This window comes from Oncorhynchus masou, unplaced genomic scaffold (assembly GCF_036934945.1).
Source record: "Oncorhynchus masou masou isolate Uvic2021 unplaced genomic scaffold, UVic_Omas_1.1 unplaced_scaffold_1221, whole genome shotgun sequence".
Lineage (NCBI taxonomy): Eukaryota > Metazoa > Chordata > Actinopteri > Salmoniformes > Salmonidae > Oncorhynchus > Oncorhynchus masou.
The window spans coordinates 48,512-67,500 of NW_027002009.1; the positions used below are offsets into that span (position 1 = coordinate 48,512).

The following is an 18,989-nucleotide window of genomic DNA, read 5'->3' on the forward strand; positions in this document are numbered from 1 at the left end:
CTATAATATGTGAATGAATGCTAACCTCCTCTGTTATAGCTACTATAATGTGTGAATGAATGCTAACCTCTCCTGTTATTAGTGCTAGAATATGTGAATGAATGCTCTGTTATACCTATAATATGTGAATGAATTTTCCTCTGTTATAGCTGCTAATATGTGAATATGTGAATGATCTACCTCCTTTATAGCCTATCCTCTGTTATAGCTACTATAATATGTGAATGAATGCTAACCACCTCTGTTATAGCTACTATAATATGTGAATGAATGCTAACCACCTCTGTTATAGCTACTTTAATATGTGAATGAATGCTAACCTCTCCTGTTATAGCTGCTATAATATGTGAATGAATGCTAACCCCCTCCTCCTCTTCCCCCCCCTCCCTCCTCTTCCCCCTCTCCTATAGCTCTTAATATGTGAATGAATGCTCCCCTCCTCTCCTCTCCTCTCCCCCTCCTCTCCTCTCCCCTCCCTCCTCTCCCTCTCCCCTCCTCTCCTCTCCTCTCCTCTCCTCTCCCCTCCCCTCCCCTCCTCTCCTCTCCTCTCCCTCTCCCTCCTCTCCCTCCTCCCTCCCCCTCCCCTCTCCCCTCCCCTCCCCCTCCCCCTCCCTCTCCCCTCTCCTCCCCCGTCCTCTCCTCTCCCCTCCCCCCCTCCCCCTCCCTCTCCTCTCCTCCCTCTCCTCTCCCCTCCTCCCCTCCCCCTCCCCTCCCCCTCCCCCCCTCCCTCCCTCCCCTCCCCTCCTCCCCTCCCTCCTCTCCTCTCCCTCCTCTCCTCTCCTCTCCTCCCCCCCCCCTCCCTCCCCTCCCCTCTCCTCTCCTCTCCCTCCCCCCCTCCCCTCCTCTCCTCTCCTCTCCCTCCCCCCCTCCCTCCTCTCCTCTCCTCTCCCTCCTCTCCCTCCTCCCTCTCCTCTCCTCTCCTCTCCTCCTCTCCACTCCCCTCCCCCTCCCTCCTCTCCTCTCCTCTCCTCTCCCCCTCCTCCCCTCTCCTCTCCCTCTCCCTCTCCTCTCCTCTCCCTCCTCTCCTCTCCCCCTCCCCCTCCCTCCCCCTCTCCCTCTCCTCTCCCTCTCCCTCTCCTCTCCCTCTCCTCTCCTCTCCTCTCTCCTCTCCCTCCTCTCCTCTCCACTCCCCCCCTCCCCTCCCCTCCTCTCCTCTCCTCTCCTCTCCCCCCCTCCTCTCCTCTCCTCTCCCTCTCCTCTCCTCTCCCTCTCCTCTCCTCTCCCTCTCCCTCCTCTCCCTCCCTCCCTCCCTCCCCCTCCCCTCCTCTCCCTCTCCTCCTCTCCCTCCCTCCTCCCCTCCTCTCCTCTCCCTCCCCTCCCCTCCCCTCCTCTCCCCTCCTCTCCTCTCCCTCTCCTCTCCCCCCCTCCCTCTCCCTCCCTCTCCCCTCCCCCCTCCTCCCCTCCCTCTCCCCCTCCCTCCCCTCTCCCCCTCCTCCCCTCCCCCTCCTCTCCCCTCCCTCTCCTCTCTCTCCCCTCCTCTCCCTCTCCTCCCCCCCCTCCTCCTCCCCCCTCCTCTCCTCTCCCCCGTCCCCTCTCCCCCTCCCCTCCTCTCCCCTCCCCCTCCCCCTCCCCCCTCCCCTCCCCTCCCCCCCCCTCTCCTCTCCTCTCCTCTCCTCTCCTCTCCTCTCCCTCCCCTCCCCTCCCCTCCCCTCCTCTCCCTAGTCTATGTAGATGAGGTGTCTTGGAGGAGGTTCATCCCCCCGGCTCCAGTCCACAGAGAGTTCGGTCCAGGCTGGGCCCTGACCTCTGATGTTGTTCTCTGTCTGCCTCTCTCCATCTACATTCAGATTATACAGATATCCTTCAAGGTACACACACACACACACACACACACACACACACACACACACACACACACACACACACACACACACACACACACACACACACACACACACACACACACACACACACACACACACACACACACACTCTCTCACACACACACCGGCTGAACAGTACACACACACATTTTTCAAACAGTAGTGCCACCTCTTACTTAATCTGTCTCACTCTCTGTCTCTCTCTCTGTGTGTGTGTCTCTCTCTGTCTCTCTCTCTGTGTGTGTGTCTCTCTCTGTCTCTCTCTCTGTGTGTGTGTCTCTCTCTGTCTCTCTCTCTGTGTGTGTGTCTCTCTCTGTCTCTCTCTCTGTGTGTGTGTCTCTCTCTGTCTCTCTCTCTGTGTGTGTGTCTCTCTCTGTCTCTCTCTCTGTGTGTGTGTCTCTCTCTGTCTCTCTCTCTGTGTGTGTGTGTCTGTGTCTCTCTCTCTCTCTCTCTGTGTCTCTCTGTCTCTCTCTGTGTGTGTCTCTCTCTGTCTCTCTCTGTCTCTCTCTGTGTCTCTCTGTGTCTCTCTGTGTCTCTCTGTGTCTCTCTGTGTTAGGTGGATGGTTTGGAGGAGTATCTGAACGACCCAGTGAAGCAGCACTACCTCATCAGGTTCCTGCCTTCTAGGATGAAGACCCAACTACTGCACAAACGGTGACACACACAACCTAGTTAAATATACACACACCCACTAGTTAAATATACACACACACACACACTAGTTAAATATACACACACACACACACACAAGTTAAATATACACACACACACTAGTTAAATATACACACACACACTAGTTAAATATACACACACACACACACACTAGTTAAATATACACACACACACACTAGTTAAATATACACACACACACACACACTAGTTAAATATACACACACACACACACACTAGTTAAATATACACACACACACACACACTAGTTAAATATACACACACACACACACTAGTTAAATATACACACACACACACACACTAGTTAAATATACACACACACACACACACTAGTTAAATATACACACACACACACACTAGTTAAATATACACTCACACACTAGTTAAATACCCACGAACGGTGACACACACACACTAGTTAAATATACACACACACACTAGTTAAATATACACACACACACTAGTTAAATATACACACACACACTAGTTAAATATACACACACACACTAGTTAAATATACACGCACACACTAGTAAAATACCCACTAACGGTGACACACACACACACACTAGTTAAATATACACACACACACTAGTTAAATACCCACTAACGGTGACACACACACACTAGTTAAATACCCACACACACACTAGTTAAATACCCACACACACTAGTTAAATACCCACTAACGGTGACACACACACACTAGTTAAATACCCACTAACGGTGACACCCACACACTAGTTAAATACCCACACACACACTAGTTAAATACCCACACACACTAGTTAAATACACACACACACACTAGTTAAAAATACACACACACACTAGTTAAATACACACACACACTAGTTAAATACCCACACACACAAGTTAAAAATACACACACACTAGTTAAATACACACACACACACACTAGTTAAATACCCACTAACGGTGACACACACACACTAGTTAAAAATACACACACACTAGTTAAATACCCACACACACTAGTTAAATATACACACACACTAGTTAAATATACACACACACTAGTTAAATATACACACACACTAGTTAAATATACACACACACTAGTTAAATATACACACACACTAGTTAAAAATACACACACACTAGTTAAATATACACACACACTAGTTAAAAATACACACACACTAGTTAAAAATACACACACACTAGTCAAAAATACACACACTAGTTAAAAATACACACACACTAGTTAAATATACACACACTAGTTAAATACCCACACACACACTAGTTAAATATACACACACTAGTTAAATATACACACACACTTGTTAAATACACACACACACTAGTTAAATATACACACACACACTAGTTAAATATACACACACACACTAGTTAAGTACACACACACTAGTTAAATACCCACACACACTAGTTAAGTACACACACACACACTAGTTAAATATACACACACACACTAGTTAAATACCCACACACACTTGTTAAATACACACACACACTAGTTAAATATACACACACACACTAGTTAAATACCCACACACACTTGTTAAATACCCACACACACTAGTTAAATATACACACACACACTAGTTAAATATACACACACACACTAGTTAAGTACACACACACTAGTTAAATACCCACACACACTAGTTAAGTACACACACACACACTAGTTAAATATACACACACACACTAGTTAAATACCCACACACACTTGTTAAATACACACACACACTAGTTAAATATACACACACACTAGTTAAATATACACACACACTAGTTAAATATACACACACACTAGTTAAAAATACACACACACTAGTTAAAAATACACACACACTAGTTAAAAATACACACACACTAGTCAAAAATACACACACTAGTTAAAAATACACACACACTAGTTAAATATACACACACTAGTTAAATACCCACACACACACTAGTTAAATATACACACACTAGTTAAATATACACACACACTTGTTAAATACACACACACACTAGTTAAATATACACACACACACTAGTTAAATATACACACACACACTAGTTAAATATACACACACACACTAGTTAAATATACACACACACACTAGTTAAGTACACACACACTAGTTAAATATACACACACACACTAGTTAAGTACACACACACACTAGTTAAGTACACACACACACTAGTTAAGTACACACACACACACTAGTTAAATATACACACACACACTAGTTAAATACCCACACACACTAGTTAAATACCCACTAACGGTGACACACACACACTAGTTAAATACCCACACACACACTAGTTAAATACCCACACACACTAGTTAAATACCCACTAACGGTGACACCCACACACTAGTTAAATACCCACACACACACTAGTTAAATACCCACACACACTAGTTAAATACACACACACACACTAGTTAAAAATACACACACACACTAGTTAAATACCCACACACACAAGTTAAAAATACACACACACTAGTTAAATACACACACACACACTAGTTAAATACCCACTAACGGTGACACACACACACTAGTTAAAAATACACACACACTAGTTAAATACCCACACACACTAGTTAAATACACACACACACTAGTTAAATATACACACACACTAGTTAAATATACACACACACTAGTTAAATATACACACACACTAGTTAAATATACACACACACTAGTTAAATATACACACACACTAGTTAAATATACACACACACTAGTTAAATATACACACACACTAGTTAAAAATACACACACACTAGTTAAAAATACACACACACTAGTTAAAAATACACACACACTAGTCAAAAATACACACACTAGTTAAAAATACACACACACTAGTTAAATATACACACACTAGTTAAATACCCACACACACACTAGTTAAATATACACACACTAGTTAAATATACACACACACTTGTTAAATACACACACACACTAGTTAAATATACACACACACACTAGTTAAATATACACACACACACTAGTTAAATATACACACACACACTAGTTAAGTACACACACACTAGTTAAATATACACACACACACTAGTTAAGTACACACACACACTAGTTAAGTACACACACACACTAGTTAAGTACACACACACACACTAGTTAAATATACACACACACACTAGTTAAATACCCACACACACTTGTTAAATACCCACACACACTTGTTAAATACACACACACACTAGTTAAGTACACACACACACTAGTTAAATACCCACACACACTTGTTAAATACACACACACACTAGTTAAATACACACACACACTAGTTAAATACACACACACACTAGTTAAATACACACACACACTAGTTAAATACACACACACACTAGTTAAATACACACAAACGGGGTGACGTGATTTGTTAATTTATTTCTGTCGCCCAATTACAAACTGTCACATAAAGACCCTCTTTGCGTCGTCCAATCAGAAGTAGCCATAACAGGAAGTGTCGTTGAAATATTTCCTGTTTCTGTCTATCATCCAGGAAGTACATCTTTAGTTTCCATGACAGCATGCAGCGTCTGATTTTCATGGGTCTGCTGCAGTTTGGCCCGGTGGAGAAGTTCCAAGACAAAGACCAGGTATCTCTTCTAGCACAAATACATCAATTACACATGTCAAGTCCACTACGTGGGGTACTTCGAGCGGCTGTGGCACAGTCGGGTCCTGTGCCTTGTAATGTCAGAAAGCCTCCGTCCGTCTCGTCTCTGCTTCCACTCTCAGCGGAGCTTCCTTGAAGTGTCAGGTTTCAGAACCCAGATTTGCATAGGGAGTGATGTCACGTTTTCTGACCTATCCAGATCAGGAATAGTGTCAGGTTTCAGAACCCAGATTTGCATAGGGAGTGATGTCACGTTTTCTGGCCTATCCAGATAAAGAATAGATTTCCTCTTGCTCTGTACCAGCCAATGGTGTGACGGCAGATGAACGGTGACCCGTCTCATCATGGTGTGATATTCTCAGACTGATTTGGAGCTTCACGACTCGAACAAAATACTAAATGATTCCCTAGAATTGTTTTAAACAAGAATACGTTCTCTTAGAGAGACAAATCACGTTGTGCTTAAAGCTGAAGTTATAACGAATCTGCACGTGTCTCCAATCAAATTGTATTTGTCACCTGCTGAATACAACAGGTGTAGTAGACCTCACAGTGAAATGCTGAATACAACAGGTGTAGTAGACCTTACAGTGAAATGCTGAATACAACAGGTGTTGACCTTACAGTGAAATGCTGAATACAACAGGTGTTGACCTTACAGTGAAATGCTGAATACAACAGGTGTAGTAGACCTCACAGTGAAATATTGAATACAACAGGTGTAGTAGACCTTACAGTGAAATATTGAATACAACAGGTGTAGTAGACCTTACAGTGAAATGCTGAATACAACAGGTGTAGTAGACCTTACAGTGAAATGCTGAATACAACAGGTGTAGTAGACATAGTGAAATGCTGAATACAACAGGTGTAGTAGACCTCACAGTGAAATGCTGAATACAACAGGTGTAGTAGACATAGTGAAATGCTGAATACAACAGGTGTAGTAGACCTTACAGTGAAATGCTAAATACAGCAGGTGTAGTAGACCTCACAGTGAAATGCTGAATACAAGTGTAGTAGACCTTACAGTGAAATGCTGAATACAACAGGTGTAGTAGACCTCACAGTGAAATGCTGAATACCACAGGTGTAGTAGACCTCACAGTGAAATGCTGAATACAACAGGTGAAGTAGACCTCACAGTGAAATGCTGAATACAACAGGTGTAGTAGACCTTACAGTGAAATGCAGAATACAACAGGTGTAGTAGACCTCACAGTGAAATGCAGAATACAACAGGTGTAGAACTCACAGTGAAATGCTGAATACAACAGGTGTAGTAGACATAGTGAAATGCTGAATACAACAGGTGTAGTAGACCTCACAGTGAAATGCTGAATGCAACAGGTGTAGTAGACCTCACTGTGAAATGCTGAATACACCAGGTGTAGTAGACATAGTGAAGTGCTGAATACAACAGGTGTAGTAGACCTCACAGTGAAATGCTGAATACAACAGGTGTAGTAGACCTCACAGTGAAATGCTGAATACAACAGGTGTTGTAGACCTTACAGTGAAATGCTGAATACAACAGGTGTAGTAGACCTCACAGTGAAATGCTGAATACAACAGGTGTAGTAGACCTCACAGTGAAATGCTGAATACAACAGGTGTAGTAGACCTCACTGTGAAATGCTGAATACACCAGGTGAAGTAGACCTCATAGTGAAATGCTGAATACAACAGGTGTAGTAGACCTTACAGTGAAATGCTGAATACAACAGGTGTAGTAGACCTCACTTAAGAGGAGCTGTTCTGAGACCATCCTGCTGGTGTCCTTTAGATTAGATATAGTATCGGACTGTACAACCGACCCGCCCTTATCAGCAGGCTGGGTAAGGACTGACGTATCGGACTGTACAACCGACCTGCCCTTATCAGCAGGGTGGGTAAGCACTGACGTATCGGACTGTACAACCGACCCGCCCTTATCAGCAGGGTGGGTAAGCACTGAGGTATCGGACTGTACAACCGACCTGCCCTTATCAGCAGGGTGGGTAAGCACTGACGTATCGGACTGTACAACCGACCTGCCCTTATCAGCAGGGTGGGTAAGCACTGAGGAATCGGACTGTACAACCGACCCGCCCTTATCAGCAGGGTGGGTAAGCACTGAGGTATCGGACTGTACAACCGACCCGCCCTTATCAGCAGGGTGGGTAAGGACTGACGTATCGGACTGTACAACCGACCTGCCCTTATCAGCTGGGTGGGTAAGCACTGACGTATCGGACTGTACAACCGACCCGCCCTTATCAGCAGGGTGGGTAAGCACTGAGGTATCGGACTGTACAACCGACCTGCCCTTATCAGCAGGGTGGGTAAGCACTGACGTATCGGACTGAACAACCGACCCGCCCTTATCAGCAGGGTGGGTAAGGACTGAGGTATCGGACTGTACAACCGACCTGCCCTTATCAGCAGGGTGGGTAAGGACTGACGTATCGGACTGTACAACCGACCTGCCCTTATCAGCAGGGTGGGTAAGCACTGAGGTATCGGACTGTACAACCGACCCGTCCTTATCAGCAGGCTGGGTAAGGACTGACGTATCGGACTGTACAACCGACCTGCCCTTATCAGCAGGGTGGGTAAGGACTGAGGTATCGGACTGAACAACCGACCCGCCCTTATCAGCAGGGTGGGTAAGCACTGAGGTATCGGACTGTAAATCATGCAAAGCTTGTTTTTCATCCTGATGTAAATGATGTACTCCTGTTTGTTCTTCACCTCTTGGGGCTAGGGGGCAGAATTTTTGGCCAGTTGAGACATTTGCGTCCTTAACTAGTTTTAAGGAGATGAACAACATATTTTTCAACCAGTCTGCAACATGTCTCAATAGAGCGATTGTGATTGGCTGGGAGGTACAAAACAACTCTCAACCTCTAAAAGGAGAGTCGGAGTATGGGCAGGTGAGCAGCCTACATGTTCAGTAGAAATATCACGATTAGAGGAGCTAAAGTATTCCCTTAAATGGATGTTTTTAAAATAAACTTAAACATGTCTACCTTAACATCAACATCGTTGCACTGGGTTGTAGAAACAAAAGATAACCCTTTATTAAGCTAGGAGACAAGGGCAGGACTCAATATCTTGCTTGATTGAGGTAATATGTACATGTAGGTAGAGTTATTAAAAGTGACTATGCATAGATGATAACAGAGAAGCAGCAGTATAAAAGAGGGAGGGGGGCAATGCAAACAGTCTGGGTAGCCATAGCTATTCAGGAGTCTTATGTCTTGGGGGTAGAAGCTGTTTAGAATCCTCTTGGACCTAGACTTGTCGCTCCGGTACCGCTTGCCGTGCGGTAGCAAAGAGAACAGTCTATGACTAGGGCGGCTGTAGTCTTTGACAATTTTTAGGGCCTTCCTCTGACACCGCCTGGTGTAGAGGTCCTGGATGGCAGGAAGCGGCGTGGTCCCGGTGACGTACTGTATGGACCACCCTCTGTAGTGCCTTGCGGTCTGAGGCCGAGCAGTTGCCATACCAGGCAGCGATGCAACCCGTCAGGATGCTCTCGATGGTGTAGCTGTAAAACCTTTGGAGGATCTGAGGACCCGTGACAAATCTTTCCAGTCTCCCGAGGGGGAATAGGTTTTGTCGTGCCCTCTTCACGACTGTCTTGGTGTGTTTGGACCATTCTAGTTTGTTGGTGATGTGGACACCAAGGAACTTGAAGCTCTCAACCTGCTCCACTACAGCCCCGTCGATCAGAATGGGGGCATGCTAAGTCCTCCTTTTCCTGTAGTCCACGTTCATCTCCTTTGTCTTGATCACATTGAGGGAGAGGTTGTTGTCCTGGCACCACACGGCCAGGTCTCTGACCTCCTCCCTATAGGCTGTCTCATCGTTGTTGGTGATCAGGCCTACCACTGTTGTCATCAGCAAACTTAATGATGGTTTTTGGGAGTTGTGCCTGGCCGTACAGTCATGAGTGAACAGGGAGTACAGGAGGGGACTGAGCACGCAACCCTGAGGGTCTCCCGTGTTGAGGATCAGCATGGCGGATGTGTTGTTACTTACCCTCGCCACCTGGGGGGCGGCCCGTCAGAAAATCCAGGGTCCAGTTGCGGAGGGAGGTGTTTAGTCCCAGGGTCCTTAGCTTCATGGGCACTACGGTGTTGAACGCTGAGCTGTAGGTTTTTCAGTATGTGGAGAAAGTCAAGGGGTGTGAATGACTTTGAAGGACTGTACGTCGTTCATGTATTCTGTAACTGGGGTGGCAGGGAAGCCTAGTGGTTAGAGCGTTGGACTGTTCCTAGGCCGTCATTGAAAATCAGAATTTGTTCTTAACTGACTTGCCTAGTTAAATAAAGGTAAAAAAAACAAAAAACTTTGATTTGGACAAGGTGTTGGGCTAATGAGCTATCTCTATTTACAATGTGCTTCTGTCTCTGTCTCCTCCTTTCTGTCTCTCGCCCTCTCTCTCTCCTCTCTCTCCTTTCTCCCCTCTATCCCTTCTCTCTCTCATTTCTCCCCTCTCCCTTCTCTCTTCTCTCTCCCTTCTCTCTTCTCTCTCCCCTCTCTCTCCCCTCTCTCTCCCTTCTCTCTCCCCTCTCTCCCCTCTCTTCTCTCTCCTCTCTCTCTCCCCTCTCTCTCTCCTTCTCTCTCCCCCTCCCCTCTCTAGGTGTACCTGTATGTGAAGCGTAACTGTATGATAGTAGACACTACTATGTGTGAGCCCCACTATAACCTGGTGTTGGAGACGAAGGTGTTTGAGAGACGCAGATACACCCTGAACACCCTGACAGACGTAGATAACTACTGGTTTGACCTGATGTGTGTCTGCCTCAACACACCACTTGGTAGGGCCCCCACACACACACACACACACTAACACACACTAACACACACACACACTAACACACACACACTAACACACACTAACACACGATCTGCCTGCATGCACTCACACCGTCTTGCCCTCCTTCTCTCTCCCCTTCTCTCATTTCACTCCGTTTTCTCTCTCGCTCTCACTCCTTCTCTCTCCGTCTCTCCAATTCTCTCTCTCCATTTCTCTCTCCATTTCTGTCTGTTTCTCTCTCTCTCCGTTTCTCTCTCTCTCCATTTCTCTCTGTCTCTCTCCATTTCTCTCTGTCTCTCTCCATTTCTCTTTCTCTCTCTCTCTTTCTCTTTCCCTTTCTCTCTCTTTCCCTCTCTCTCTCTCTCTCCATTTCTGTCTCCCTCTCTCTCTCCATTTCTCTCTCCCTCTCTCTCTCTCCATTTCTCTCTCCCTCTCTCTCTCTCTCTCTCTCTCTCTCTCTCCATTTCTCTCTCCCTCTCTCTCTCCATTTCTCTCTCCCTCTCTCTCTCTCTCTCTCTCTCCCTCTCTCTCTCTCCCTCTCTCTCTCCATTTCTCTCTCCCTCTCTCTCTCCATTTCTCTCTCCCTCTCTCTCTCCATTTCTCTCTCCCTCTCTCTCTCCATTTCTCTCTCCCTCTCTCTCTCCATTTCTCTCTCCCTCTCTCTCTCCATTTCTCTCTCCCTCTCTCTCTCCATTTCTCTCTCCCTCTCTCTGTCTCTCTCCATTTCTCTCTCTCTTTCTCCCTATCCCCCTCTCCCTATCCCTCCCAGGCGTGATCAGGAAGGAGCGTCCGAAGAGAAGCTCTGCCTCCAAATCCCAGGAGGGGCCAGTCGGGGTTCCCGTGGAAACAGACCGCCACAAGTTCCGTCACCTAGATCACATGCTCAAGTAAGGGGGAGAGAGACCTGTAACCTGTGTGTGGGTAAACGGTGTGTAACCTGTGTGGGTGTAAACGGTGTGTAACCTGTGTGGGTGTGTAGGGGCAGCAGGGAGGTGTGTTACACAGCAGTAATACCAGGGGACGGTAAAGGAGCAGGAGGTCTGGACTCTGAGTTCTTCGGACACCTCAAACGCAACTGGATTTGGACCTGTCATCTGATGAGAACCAAGAGGGTAAAACACACACACACACTAAAACACACACACACACACTAAAACACACACACACTAAAACACACACTAAAACACACACACACACACTAAAACACACACACACACTAAAACACACACACACACACACACACACACACACTAAAATTCACACACACACACTAAAACACACACACAAATAAACCGTTATTGTTATGTTGTGTCTATAGATAAAACATATGTAAACTTTCAGTGCTCTAGAACTGTAAGCCTTTCCAGTGCTCTAGAACTGTAAGCCTTTCAGTGCTCTAGAACTGTAAGCCTTTCAGTGCTCTAGAACTGTAAGCCTTTCAGTGCTCTAGAACTGTAAGCCTTTCAGTGCTCTAGAACTGTAAGCCTTTCCCGTGCTCTAAAACTGTAAGCCTTTCCCGTGCTCTAGAACTGTAAGCCTTTCCCGTGCTCTAGAACTGTAAGCCTTTCCCGTGCTCTAGAACTGTAAGCCCTTTCCAGTGCTCTAGAACTGTAAGCCTTTTCAGTGCTCTAGAACTGTAAGCCTTTTCAGTGCTCTAGAACTGTAAGCCTTTTCAGTGCTCTAGAATTGTAAGCCTTTCCAGTGCTCTAGAACTGTAAGCCTTTCAGTGCTCTAGAACTGTAAGCCTTTCAGTGCTCCAGAACTGTAAGCCTTTTCAGTGCTCTAGAACTGTAAGCCTTTTCAGTGCTCTAGAACTGTAAGCCTTTTCAGTGCTCTAGAACTGTAAGCCTTTTCAGTGCTCTAGAACTGTAAGCCTTTTCAGTGCTCTAGAACTGTAAGCCTTTTCAGTGCTCTAGAACTGTAAGCCTTTTCAGTGCTCTAGAACTGTAAGCCTTTTCAGTGCTCTAGAACTGTAAGCCTTTTCAGTGCTCTAGAACTGTAAGCCTTTTCAGTGCTCTAGAACTGTAAGCCTTTTCAGTGCTCTAGAACTGTAAGCCTTTTCAGTGCTCTAGAACTGTAAGCCTTTTCAGTGCTCTAGAACTGTAAGCCTTTCCAGTGCTCTAGAACTGTAAGCCTTTCCAGTGCTCTAGAATTGTAAGTGGTGAATATATTGTGTTCTAGAGCAACAACCAGTACGAGTCCAGTAACACCGTGAGACTGAATAGTCTACTGACCAAACATGTGACCATGGATAGAGGTGAGTTACACACTTCCTGTCTGTTTTCACATCTATACACGCTCTCCGGTCAGTTTATTAGGTACACCGCCCCATTCACCTAAATGGATCCCTCCTATCGACCTTCATTCACGTGGCCGTGGCTTGCTATAGAAAGCAGGCAGACAGGCATCGAGGCGTTCTGTTCCTGTTTGATTGACGGTTAGGATGGGCACAATAAGGGTCCTAAGCGACTGTGAGTGTGGTATGATCGTCGGTGCCAGACGCTCCGGATCCAGAACCTCAAACAGCCTCCTGGGCTTTTCACACACGACAGTGTGTTTACTGAGAATGGTGAGACAAACAGAACAACATCCAGTCAGCGGCAGACCTGTGGGAGAAAACAGCTCTCTGATGGCCATGGCCCCCCCCAGAGGATAAGAGAGTAATGACCATGACCCCCCCCCCCCCCAGAGGATAAGAGAGTAATGACCATGACCCCCCTCAGAGGATAAGAGAGTAATGACCATGACCCCCCCAGAGGATAAGAGAGTAATGACCATGACCCCCTCAGAGGATAAGAGAGTAATGACCATGACCCCCAGAGGATAAGAGAGTGATGACCATGGCTCCCCCTCAGAGGATAAGAGAGTAATGACCATGACCCCCCCCTCCCCCCCAGAGGATAAGAGAGTGATGACCATGGCTCCCCCTCAGAGGATAAGAGAGTAATGACCATGACCCCCCCCCTCCCCCCAGAGGATAAGAGAGTGATGACCATGCCCCCAGAGGATAAGAGAGTGATGACCATGACCCCCCTAGAGGAAAGGAGAGTGATGACCATGCCCCCCCAGAGGATATGAGAGTGATGACCATGACCCCCCTAGAGGAAAGGAGAGTGATGACCATGACCCCCCCAGAGGATAAGAGTAATGACCATGACCCCCCTAGAGGATAAGAGAATATTGACCATGGGCCCCCCCAGAGGATAAGAGAGTAATGACCATGCTCCCCCTAGAGGATAAGAGAGTGATGACCATGGCTCCCCCTCAGAGGATAAGAGAGTAATGACCATGCCCCCCCCGCCCCCCCAGAGGATAGGAGAGTAATGACCATGCCCCCCCAGAGGATAAGAGAGTGATGACCATGGCCCCCAGAGGATAAGAGAGTGATGACCATGGCCCCCCCCCTAGAGGAAAGGAGAGTGATGACCATGCCCCCCCAGAGGATATGAGAGTAATGACCATGACCCCCTAGAGGATAGGAGAGTGATGACCATGACCCCCCTAGAGGAAAGGAGAGTGATGACCATGACCCCCCCCCCCCCCAGAGGATAAGAGTAATGACCATGACCCCCCTAGAGGATAAGAGAGTATTGACCATGGGCCCCCCCAGAGGATAAGAGTGATGACCATGACCCCCCTAGAGGAAAGGAGAGTGATGACCATGACCCCCCTAGAGGAAAGGAGAGTGATGACCATGACCCCCCCCAGAGGATAAGAGTAATGACCATGACCCCCCCCCCTAGAGGATAAGAGAGTATTGACCATGGACCCCCCAGAGGATAAGAGTGATGACCATGCCTCCCCCCCCCAGAGGATAAGAGAGTAATGACCATGCCCCCCTAGAGGATAAGAGAGTGATGACCATGCCCCCCCCCAGAGGATAAGAGAGTAATGACCACGCCCCCCTAGAGGATAAGAGAGTATTGACCATGGCTTCCCCCAGAGGATAAGAGAGTAATGACCATGCCCCCCCCCCCCAGAGGATAAGAGAGTAATGACCATGCCCCCCCCAGAGGATAAGAGAGTAATGACCATGCCCCCCCCCAGAGGATAAGAGAGTAATGACCATGACCCCCCCAGAGGATAAGAGAGTAATGACCATGCCCCCCAGAGGATAAGAGAGTGATGACCATGCCCCCCCAGAGGATATGAGAGTGATGACCATGACCCCCCTAGAGGAAAGGAGAGTGATGACCATGACCCCCCCCCAGAGGATAAGAGTAATGACCATGACCCCCCTAGAGGATAAGAGAATATTGACCATGGGCCCCCCCAGAGGATAAGAGAGTAATGACCATGCTCCCCCCTAGAGGATAAGAGAGTGATGACCATGGCTCCCCCTCAGAGGATAAGAGAGTAATGACCATGCCCCCCCCCCCCGCCCCCCCAGAGGATAGGAGAGTAATGACCATGCCCCCCCCAGAGGATAAGAGAGTGATGACCATGGCCCCCCCAGAGGATAAGAGAGTGATGACCATGCCCCCCAGAGGATAAGAGAGTGATGACCATGGCTCCCCCTCCCCCCCCAGAGGATAAGAGAGTGATGACCATGCCCCCCCAGAGGATAAGAGTGTGATGACCATGCCCCCCCCCAGAGGATATGAGAGTGATGACCATGTCCCCCCCAGAGGATATGAGAGTAATGACCATGACCCCCCTAGAGGAAAGGAGAGTGATGACCATGACCCCCCCCCAGAGGATAAGAGTAATGACCATGACCCCCTAGAGGATAAGAGAGTATTGACCATGGGCCCCCCAGAGGATAAGAGTGATGACCATGACCCCCCTAGAGGAAAGGAGAGTGATGACCATGACCCCCCTAGAGGAAAGGAGAGTGATGACCATGACCCCCCCCCAGAGGATAAGAGTAATGACCATGACCCCCCCCACCTAGAGGATAAGAGAGTATTGACCATGGACCCCCCCCAGAGGATAAGAGTGATGACCATGCCTCCCCCCCAGAGGATAAGAGAGTAATGACCATGCCCCCCTAGAGGATAAGAGAGTGATGACCATGCCCCCCCCCAGAGGATAAGAGAGTAATGACCACGCCCCCTAGAGGATAAGAGAGTATTGACCATGGCTTCCCCCAGAGGATAAGAGAGTGATGACCATGCCCCCCCCCAGAGGATAAGAGAGTGATGACCATGCCCCCCCAGAGGATAAGAGAGTAATGACCATGCCCCCCCCCCAGAGGATAAGAGAGTAATGACCATGCCCCCCCAGAGGATAAGAGAGTAATGACCATGCCCCCCCCCCAGAGGATAAGAGAGTAATGACCATGACCCCCCAGAGGATAAGAGAGTAATGACCATGCCCCCCCAGAGGATAAGAGAGTGATGACCATGACCCCCCTAGAGGAAAGGAGAGTGATGACCATGACCCCCCCCCAGAGGATAAGAGTAATGACCATGACCCCCCCCTAGAGGATAAGAGAGTAGTGATGAGAGGATAAGAGTAATGACCATGACCCCCCTAGAGGATAAGAGAGTATTGACCATGGGCCCCCCCAGAGGATAAGAGGGTAATGACCATGCTCCCCCTAGAGGATAAGAGAGTAATGACCATGACCCCCCCAGAGGATAAGAGAGTGATGACCATGCCCGCCCCCAGAGGATAAGAGAGTGATGACCATGCCCCCCCCCCAGAGGATAAGAGAGTAATGACCATGACCCCCCCAGAGGATAAGAGAGTAATGACCATGCCCCCCCCCAGAGGATAAGAGAGTGATGACCATGGCCCCCCCAGAGGATAAGAGAGTGATGACCATGGCCCCCCCCCCCCAGAGGATAAGAGAGTGATGACCATGGCCCCCCCAGAGGATAAGAGAGTAATGACCATGACCCCCCCCCTAGAGGATAAGAGAGTAATGACCATGCCTCCCCTAGAGGATAAGCGAGTAATGACCATGCCTCCCCTAGAGGATAAGCGAGTAATGACCATGCCCCCCCTAGAGGATAAGCGAGTAATGACCATGCCCCCCCTAGAGGATAAGCGAGTAATGACCATGCCCCCCCTAGAGGATAAGAGAGTAATGACCATGACGCCCCCTAGAGGATAAGATAGTAATGACCACGCCCCCCCCCACACACACACACTTTTGGAGGTCTGGTGTCAAGAAGGGCAGCAAAAAGGGCCTCAGTTTTTAAGGGCGCTGTACTGCAGTGGTTAAGGGCGCTGTACTGCAGTGGTTAAGGGCGCTGTACTGCAGTGGTTCAGGGCGCTGTACTGCAGTGGTTAAGGGCGCTGTACTGCAGTGGTTAAGGGCGCTGTACTGCAGTGGTTCAGGGCGCTGTACTGCAGTGGTTCAGGGCGCTGTACTGCAGTGGTTAAGGGCGCTGTACTGCAGTGGTTCAGGGCGCTGTACTGCAGTGGTTAAGGGCGCTGTACTGCAGTGGTTAAGGGCGCTGCACTGCAGTGGTTAGGGGCGCTGTACTGCAGTGGTTAGGGGCGCTGCAATGCAGTGGTTAGGGGCGCTGCACTGCAGTGGTTAGGGGCGCTGCACTGCAGTGGTTAAGGGCGCTGTACTGCAGTGGTTAAGGGCGCTGTACTGCAGTGGTTAAGGGCGCTGTACTGCAGTGGTTAGGGGAGCTGTACTGCAGTGGTTCGGGGCGCTGTACTGCAGTGGTTAGGGGAGCTGTACTGCAGTGGTTAGGGGAGCTGTACTGCAGTGGTTAGGGGCGCTGCACTGCAGTGGTTAAGGGCGCTGCACTGCAGTGGTTAAGGGCGCTGTACTGCAGTGGTTAAGGGCGCTGTACTGCAGTGGTTAAGGGCGCTGTACTGCAGTGGTTAAGGGCGCTGTACTGCAGTGGTTAGGGGCGCTGTACTGCAGTGGTTAAGGGCGCTGTACTGCAGTGGTTAAGGGCGCTGTACTGCAGTGGTTAAGGGCGCTGTACTGCAGTGGTTAGGGGCGCTGTACTGCAGTGGTTAGGGGCGCTGTACTGCAGTGGTTAGGGGCGCTGTACTGCAGTGGTTAGGGGCGCTGTACTGCAGTGGTTAGGGGCGCTGTACTGCAGTGGTTAAGGGCGCTGTACTGCAGTGGTTAGGGGCGCTGTACTGCAGTGGTTAGGGGCGCTGTACTGCAGTGGTTAAGGGCGCTGTACTGCAGTGGTTAGGGGCGCTGTACTGCAGTGGTTAAGGGCGCTGTACTGCAGTGGTTAGGGGCGCTGCACTGCAGTGGTTAAGGGCGCTGCACTGCAGTGGTTAAGGGCGCTGTACTGCAGTGGTTAGGGGCGCTGTACTGCAGTGGTTAGGGGCGCTGTACTGCAGTGGTTAAGGGCGCTGTACTGCAGTGGTTAAGGGCGCTGTACTGCAGTGGTTAGGGGCGCTGCACTGCAGTGGTTAGGGGCGCTGTACTGCAGTGGTTAGGGGCGCTGCACTGCAGTGGTTAGGGGCGCTGCACTGCAGTGGTTAAGGGCGCTGTACTGCAGTGGTTAAGGGCGCTGCACTGCAGGGGTTAAGGGCGCTGCACTGCAGCGGTTAGGGAGGGCTTGGTCGGGAGGGATGCCCTTGTCTCATCGCGCACCAGCGACTCCTGTGGCGGGCCGGGCGCAGTGCACACTAAAAATGTGAGCGCTTCCATCAGTCCTGTGTCATGTCAACAGTAAAGCATCCTGAGACCATTCATGTGTGGGGTTGTTTCTCAGCCAAGACACTTATGAAATGCTTGTAATTATACTTCAGTATCCATAGTAACATCTGACAGAAATATCTAAAGACACTGAAGCAGCAAACTTTGTGAAAATTTATATCTGTGTCATTCTCAAAACATTTGGCCACGACTGTATGTTGTTGTGTGGTCTGTGGGAGCCAGAAATCTTGCTTGTTTGTAGGTGACCAAATACTTATTTTCCACCTTAATTTGCAAATAAATTCATTAGAAATCCTACAATGTGATTTTCTGGATTTTTCTCTCTCATTTTGTCTGTCATAGTTGAAGTGTACCTATGATGAAAATTACAGGCCTCTCTCTTCTTTTTAAGTGGGAGAACTTGCACAATTGGTGGCTGACT

The 18,989-nt window shown here is 48.3% G+C and overlaps 1 protein-coding gene across 1 annotated transcript in view; it reads left to right on the plus strand.

Annotated features, from left to right (window-relative positions):
- LOC135529969 (general transcription factor 3C polypeptide 1-like) overlaps positions 1-18,989 on the plus strand; it is a 120,780-nt gene that overhangs the window by 37,914 nt on the left and 63,877 nt on the right. The window contains 7 exon segments of the mRNA XM_064958368.1: positions 1,663-1,808; positions 2,380-2,477; positions 6,054-6,150; positions 10,801-10,978; positions 11,747-11,864; positions 11,957-12,089; positions 13,159-13,234. Coding sequence (XP_064814440.1) covers positions 1,663-1,808; positions 2,380-2,477; positions 6,054-6,150; positions 10,801-10,978; positions 11,747-11,864; positions 11,957-12,089; positions 13,159-13,234 — 846 coding nt within the window.